We start from the raw sequence: 8,252 nt of genomic DNA, 5'->3' as shown, positions 1-8,252 counted from the left end.
GGGGGGGGTGTAAATATCAAAATAACTAAAGCTATTATAAGAATAAATGAAATGAACATTTTTTCTGTTTTCGTTTGAAATGAAAAGGAGTTAAAGAGTGTTTCTTTCTTTTGTTTTAAACTGTCTAACGTTTTTTTCGGTTAAAAACTTTAAAACTATTAGAATATTCGGTTTTTGAATCCGTGACCATTCCTAAAATTTTGGCAAGGATAAAGATTCTGTATACACGAAAATATATTGCTTCTCCAGAAAATAATATTTTCAAAGTATAAAAGAATAAATTACCTTGAACACTTTTCAGAGAAACATTTTTCTAAATATTCTGTTTAGAACGAATATGCATATAATATATTCATACACTACGCAGTACGCAGTACGCAGTACGCGTATTGTTGCCACGGTTTTTGAAAACTACAGATTTTGTACACTTACACACATTACACAACAATAGTGGCGTAAATAAGGGGGGTTATTGGGGTTATTTACCCCCCCCCCTTAATCCTTTGGGTAATTACTCCCCCCCCCTAGAATTTAAAAACTTGATTTTAAAATTGAAATTTGCACGAAAATAATTTAAATGGGCAGAATTTCGGCGCGCAGAATCCTTATTTACGCCCCTTCACAACAAATCCATTTTTCCATTTATAAGTCGACTTTTTGGAGTTAAAACCTCTAGCTGAAATTGAGTTTAAGTTTAGTTTAAGTAAGTCGAGTTTAAGTCGAGTTTTGTTTTTTGGATATCTATACTTTGTTTGTTTAATTGTTTCCAATAAACGTAAATGTATTTTTAAATCTTAAATATTTTAGGAATGGTCCTGGGATCAAAAAGAAGTGAACTTAACATGCTTAGGTAAAATCTGTTTTTAATAAATCTATTAAAAAACAAAAATTTAAGAGAGTATTTCTAATATTATTATTTCAGCAACCAGTATACCTAACGCAACTATCTCCTGGTGGTATAACAAGGAAAAGTTTATCTAAAGATATAAATTTTAAGAATAATCAAAATCTCCACAAATAATAAGAAGCTGGAAAAAATCTGATTACGGGATGATTAACGTGATTTTTCAGCAATCTCTATTTTTTCCCACGTTGGCAAAGTGAAAGGAATTGTTCACATATTTAAAAAAAACTAAAACCCCAATTTTGGGAGTTAGTCTCATAGTTAAGCTACAGCTAAAAACTTAAAAAAAAATATTTATTTATGATGGATATTTTTAGCACAAAAATAGTGTTCATAAATTCAAAAATTGGGGTATTAGCTATGCTTAATTTCTAATTGGTGAACAAAGCCTTTAGTTTATGTTTTGTTTCTCTATTAAACCTAAATAATAATAATGGGAGTTTTCTAATCTAGGAAATTATTGCATTATAAAGATTTTGATTTTGTTCGATCCAAGAAACGTCAGAAAAAGAATTTTTCCCACATTAAAGTTTCCTTTAAAGTTAAATTCTGCTCTAGATCAATTGTTTCATTCCATCATGTTGCAAAGATATATGGGTTTCAGACAATTAGAGTATGAAGGAAATATTCGTTTTTTCCAGTGACACTCCATTTCCAATATTTTAAAGCTTGAACCTTGGTCTGGTTCGGATATCTCATTCATTAATATTATTGATTATATAAAGCTATATAAGGTACCGCTGTGAATCAGATACGCTACTGTCTAATTGATTTGTCACTTACGGTTATTGGCCCTTTCAGGCAAACGTAAAGTTTCTCTTTTAAATAATTTTTATTCGCTGTTTCTCTTGTCAGTTAAAAGATCAACCTGGTTTAATGTTAGGAGTGACATTCGAAACAATGACCTTTTATTTCGTCTAACATTTAAAATAAATCTAATTTAAACTTATTTTGGCAACAAAAGATGATTAAATACAGAATTATTTAAAGAGTTATTGGAAATTACATAAATCTTTTATTTTTCTTTATTACTTTTTTTACTTATTTATATTCTATACGGTATATTATAGCAATATAATGAAGACGAGGTTTACAAGTAATTAAAGAGAAACTTAGCTTCTCTTTGTTTCCATGTTTTTATTTATCCGTACTCTCATACTCTTTTAAAGCTTGAAATAAATCAAAATTGAAATCAAAAGTCGTCTTCATTATATTTGTAAAATCGCCTGCCACTTTACAGTGAATCCCATATACATGAATACATGCAAGAGTTTTGTATAATGTCGTATTACATATTTAAGATCAAATGCCGCGGAAAAATGAGTTTAATATTAATATATCAATTGCATTCATATTTCAGCGCTATTAATTTACCTTTAACTAAAAATATAAATAAGTTTCTTTAGAATTATCAAAAAAGTCATGACGGTCTATGCATTGATTTGATATATTTGTGATTCACTGATTTCCAGATAAATATTACAAGCTGATAAAAGGTTGAAATTGTAGTTTTGAAAATATGCGCGACAATTCACAAACACGAAACGAAGATGCAATCTTTAGTGGGCGTCATATGACAAATGAAGCAAAAAATGTAAATTTTTTTTAAATTTAAATTTATTCCCTCCTCTGTGTTTTTTATTTGGAAAACTCAAACCTTGAAAACAGTTTATCCTTTCTTTCGTGGACATTAAGAGTCATATGTAATTTATTTATCCAAAAAAAAACAAATAAAAAATGAAAAATAAGAGTCCAACATTCAGTTAGTCTTTAAAATAGGAAGCAAAATAATCTTCAGTTAATTTGCTCAAAAGTTTAAAATAGAAAGCAAAATAATCTACAGTTAATTTGTTCAAAAATTTTAAAATAGAAAGAAAAATTATCTACAGTTATTGTGTTCAAAAGGTTTAAAATAGAAAGCAAAATTATCTACATTTAATGTGTTCAAAAAGTCTAAAATAGAAAACAAAATAATCTACAGTTAATGTGTTCAAAAGGTTTAAAATAGAAAGCAAGATTATCTACAGTCAATGTGTTCAAAAGGTTTAAAATAGAAAGCAAAATTATCTACAGTCAATGTGTTCAAAAGGTTTAAAATAGAAAGCAAGATTATCTACAGTCAATGTGTTCAAAAGGTTTAAAATAGAAAACAAAATTATCTACATTTCATGTGGTCAAAAAGTTTAAAATAGAAAACAGACACAGTTAAATTAACGCACATTATTTTGTACTAATTCTCGTTAACTTTCTATACTTTTTTATTTGTTAACTTTTTGGTTACAGTCATGTATCAAAAGTTGATTCGACAAGGAGAGAAATATAAAGAACCTAGAACTTCAATAAAATGTCTTGAATATTATAATTTCATTTTCTTTTGAAATCCGTTTTCAAACCCTGATCTAACTTTATTCAAATTCTGAATAAAGGTGTGCACTGTGCGCCGTTTTTAAATATTCAAGAATGTTTTTACTTTTAAAGGACTGAACGCATAATTTCTCTCACATTTAACTAGAATGTACTATTCACAACGATACCCTTGAAAACTTTATTTAGTTTAAAATTGAAAAGATATTGTTGTTTTTTTTCTTTAAGGGGAACGCACAATCAAAAATATTTAATTCTTCAAACAGTAAATGATGAATAGCTCATGCATTCTTTATAATGCCACCCTTGACATTATCTCTAAGTACCTTCAATAATTTTGGATTTGATCATATTTCAAGCTTCTAGGTTCATTAAAGGTATCTGCACAATATTTTCAACGAAAAATAAAAATGTTTCGATGACATGTTTTGGATAATATTTATATATCTGAATAAATGTTGCACACAATGTAGGTAAAGTAAACCTATTGAGAATACGATTTTAATAAACAGTGGGACCTATAAACCTATGGATTAGGAAGTGTGCAGCGTACACAGACCCATTTTCTTGAACAGGCTAATTTTTAACAGCCTTGTTATAGTACTATTTGCTTTCCAACAACATTAAATGATTGCTGAAATGTCGTCTTCCCATTCCAGATTTATAGAACCCAGAAAACCTCAGATTCTTGTAGAGCTTTAGAGTTACAAGTAAAAAAGCTGTATGTTTAAAAACGAATTAAAACACAATACCCGGCCCTATTTCCAAAGAACATGATTGATATTTGATCGAGGGAATTGGATTAAATTCGTTAGAATTTATAAATGTAAAATCAATTCAAATATTTTATCCTTTTACACTGATATCAGATTTTTAGATATTTAAATTAAATTTCGATGCATTTCTTGTATCCTGAAATTCATTAATTTTCCCCTAAATAAGTTAATCAAATATGATCATATGCAACATTTCACTCTTTACTTTATATTTAATATTCAGATTTTACTCTTAACTTTATATTTTATATTTTAATTTTACTCTTTACTTTATATTTTATATTCAAATTTTACTCTTTACTTTATATTTGATATTCAGATTTTACTCTTTACTTTATATTTTATATTCAAATTTTACTCTTTACTTTATATTTTATATTCAAATTTTACTCTTTACTTTATATTTTCTATTAAAATTTACATTATATTTTATATTTTATATTCAAATGGAAAAAGAGAAAAAAGAAATTTCAATAAAAATTTACTCTTTACAATTTGAACAATGTTTAATTCTATTCAGGTCTGACATTTAAATATTTCTTTTCATTTTCTGTTTTAAGTTTAGACTATTTTGATTTTGAAGGGCAATATCAGCATAATTTTAATTAACCATATTTTTGAACCTTTTTTTAAAACAAAAGGTAGATATATCATTGTTTTTCAATTAAAAAGATCCCATTGCGGTTCCGCAGAGAATAGTAAGACATTTAACAGAATTGAGCGTTTTACAAGATAAAATCTTGTCTTTCAAATATTATTACATACAGTATAACCCCTAAATATTAATTACATCGAAAGAATTTTTGAAATGTCGTTTTTACAATTTTTCAATGTTTTTTTTACTATTTTACGTAAATCTCAGTATACATAAATAGCAATGAATAAACGGGAACAGTTCTATAGAGCTATATAATCATTTAATTAAGAAACTAAATATCTGCAACCTTCCATTATCAGAAAGTGAAGAATACGACATTTGATAAATTCTTTCGATGTATTCCTTATCGAGGGTTTAATTGTAGATAAAAGTTTGAAGGGTACCGAGCCGAATTAGGCATTTAACGCTGAAATGGATTGTCACTTTAAATATTTTTACAGTCTCTTTTAATTTCATTTCTTTAGGACGTGGCCCGCAATCCTCCTTGAACATAATTCCTCTTTCAAATAAATACTTCAGGTAGTTTTCCTTTTTAGTTATATATAAAACAAACTGAATATTATAAAATATTTTTAAGAACAAAAGCTTTTTATTTACTGGCTGGCAAGATGTTACAACAAGCATCAATAAGAAATTTTACATTTTGTGATTAACCCTAGCTGTGTAGTTCAACCGAACTAAAATGTAAGATTTGCTATCTTATTATTCCAATTTATGGTTTAAATCATCTTCATTTGTCGAATAATAGTAAGAAGGTTTAAAGTCGCCATTTATATCTCATCCTTTCAGGCAGACTCGCTAAACTTTTAAAAAATATTTTCTTTTGCATCATGATGAGAAATTATATTCATTTTTAATTTATGTTAAAACATCTGGGTGAAAATCCGAGAAAATCTGCTAAAAACTAGAGAAATTGCTTTGAGAGGTTTTCATGGATCAGTGAACTGACCAAGAATTGAGATTGAAAGGTTTGAAAAGTAGAAATCAATATAAAACTTAAGAGATTATCTTAAATTCGTCCTGGGATAAAAGTGAAAATATATCCAATTCTTATAAGTTAAATTCATTTCATTGGTTACCCACAAAGTATGAAACTATAAGTTTGTGAGAAGTGTTGAGCTACTTTAATGTCCTCGATCAAAAATATAAAAAGTTTCAACTGAAATTTTGGATTTAAAATTTTTTTTTGAGATTGCATTTTTTGTTCTTTAACTATGTTAGTTTAACATATAACTCATTTTAGAATATTTTTTATTAAAACATCCATCCGTAAAATAATCTGGTGTAAGTTGTTCCAAGTACTAATTGGAAACCTAATATAATTTACAACTTTTGCACTTGTAACTTATACGGGGAGTTCTTTATCAGTAAAAAGGGGGGGGGACTTATCTATCCCCGTGCTTTCCAACTCTTTTTTGGTAAATTTTCTAGGGGGGGGGGGGTGGGCAAATGAGTTTCCAGATTTTTTGTTACTATTACATAAAAAAGATAAATTTTGGGTCCTTTTAAAATAATGAAGACATCTGGACCCATTGATTAATATACGATATTCCCTTAGTTCTCCTATTTGTGGATATTCTGTCCCTAATATTGGTGGATATTCTGTCCCTAATATTGGTGGATATTCCGTCCCTCCATTGGTGGATATTCCGTCCCTCCTATTGGTGGATATTCCGTCTCTCCTATTGGTAAATATTCCGTCCTTCCTATTGGTGGATATTCTGTCCCTCCTATTGGTGGATATTCCGTCTAAATGGAAATCCATCTGATAAATCCCCTGCTCCAATTGGCTATACCTTGATCAGGACTTGATACAGTTTTATATGTATAGATAACCTAACCTGTTCAGGGAGTATGTATGCAGAGCAGAGAACCCACTAGGAGTAGCAGAGTATACAATAGAACTAGAAGAAGCCAGGGTCCCTGGTACAGTTAATCAGGTAATGTATCAATCTATCTACAGTGGTAGACCCCATTATATCTTACATTGTTATTTCAAGTTATAATACTCAGTTTACAGAGAGGCTGATTTACAACAGTACCCTTAAAACAATAAAGGCATATTGATCAATCAATGAGGTTATCTCAAAAAAGGTGTTCGAAATATCCGAAAACTGCAGAGTGTTAACTCAACGAAGCTGACATTACGTATTTTTTGAGAAACCGGAACACTTCATGGTTTCCAAAAACTTCTAGAAAGTAAATACAAATAATCATTAAATATTAAATGTTATCAATAGTTACAACCGTTTGTGTAGATGAATAAGGATAAGTTCGTCATTTTGATCAGTCAAAGGTTCAAAGGGTATTGTTGTAAATGGGACATGCCTCTTTTCAAATGAAAGGTCACTTCACATAACTCCCTTTCATTATATGGGAAACCTTTCTTTGTTGTGGGAAACCCTGCACTTATATATATACTCTACAGCTAGATGCAGTACTCCTAGGTTAGAATATATTACTAATGCGAGTGAGAACATCATATTAGATCGTTTATAGCTTGAAATTGCAATTTTCGGGTATCAGAAAATTTAAAAGGTATGAATCATCAAAATATTGCTTTGTGAAAATACTAGGTTTTTCGAGTATTGTGTGCGTATTTTTGACGTTAAACCTTCGAGATAATCCAATATGATATGGAACTCTCTGTAGAACCCATGAGATGGTTAAGACGACATGAGTAATCTAGTCTAATTTATCCAGGGAAGTACTGCACATGACGTACGCAACCTTTTAATATATGCTGATGTACTTCATTTTTCAATCCAGCTTTCTGCAATATTCATATTAATCAGTGAAATTCATCAAGCTGGTTACGAAGCAATATATGTAATGATATGTTTGGTTGTTGATTTGTATCCAAAAACGTCAAAATGGCTGTAGGGCCCAACTCTCTTGACCCGTTTCACATGACCCTAGGGAAGGAATAAGGCCAGTCGTGTTTTCCTAGGAGAACCTTCTAATTATTTTTTGGAAATCCTTTAAAGATAAACAGTAAACTCTGCGAATAACGAAAAACGATGAAAATCAAAATTTCTAAAACATTTTATACTTTTTACCAAATTTATATGAAAGGGAATGTAAGCGAAATTGTTTATTGTTACCTTGGATCTTTGGTTGGACACATTTTTATTTCATGTCTAACATTATTAAAAATTTATATTTAAGATTGAAAAATTTAAAATTCTTGTTTTCGACTTTGACGTATTATCGTGATTTTTTAAATTTATCAAAAATAGATCTTAGAATTTTAAAAAGAAAAAATGCAGAGGGAAAATGAACAAATCTAAATCAAGAGAATAAGAGTATTACATAATATCATTAATGTTATATATATAGAAAAATAATGGACAATTTATGTAAATGTTATTTCTTTAAGCCAAATGTTGACAAATAAGCTTTAATCACATGTACTGAGTACTGCTTTTGGGAGGGGGAAGGGGGGGAGGGTAGAGCTCAAGGTTTTTTGTTAAATATTAGTAGATTAATAATAATAACAAAAATAATAATTAAGATAATAATATTAATAACAATAATAATAATAATAAAA

General features: G+C 28.8%; 1 protein-coding gene across 1 annotated transcript in view; it reads left to right on the top strand.

Annotated features, from left to right (window-relative positions):
- Positions 1–1,025, top strand: part of LOC111711148 (fasciclin-2) — a gene marked incomplete at its 5' end in the record, with an annotated part of 30,483 nt that extends 29,458 nt beyond the window's left edge. Inside the window, 2 exons of the mRNA XM_023485417.1 lie at positions 808–850; positions 923–1,025. Coding sequence (XP_023341185.1) covers positions 808–850; positions 923–981 — 102 coding nt within the window. The remainder of the gene's footprint in view (positions 1–807; positions 851–922) is intronic.
- Positions 1,026–8,252: the final 7,227 nt, after the last annotated feature.

This window comes from Eurytemora carolleeae, unplaced genomic scaffold (genome assembly GCF_000591075.1).
Source record: "Eurytemora carolleeae unplaced genomic scaffold, Eaff_2.0 scaffold1132, whole genome shotgun sequence".
In the NCBI taxonomy this organism is placed as follows: domain Eukaryota; kingdom Metazoa; phylum Arthropoda; class Copepoda; order Calanoida; family Temoridae; genus Eurytemora; species Eurytemora carolleeae.
Note: the sequence above shows the minus strand (reverse complement) of the source record. Positions and strands in the feature narration are given on the sequence as shown.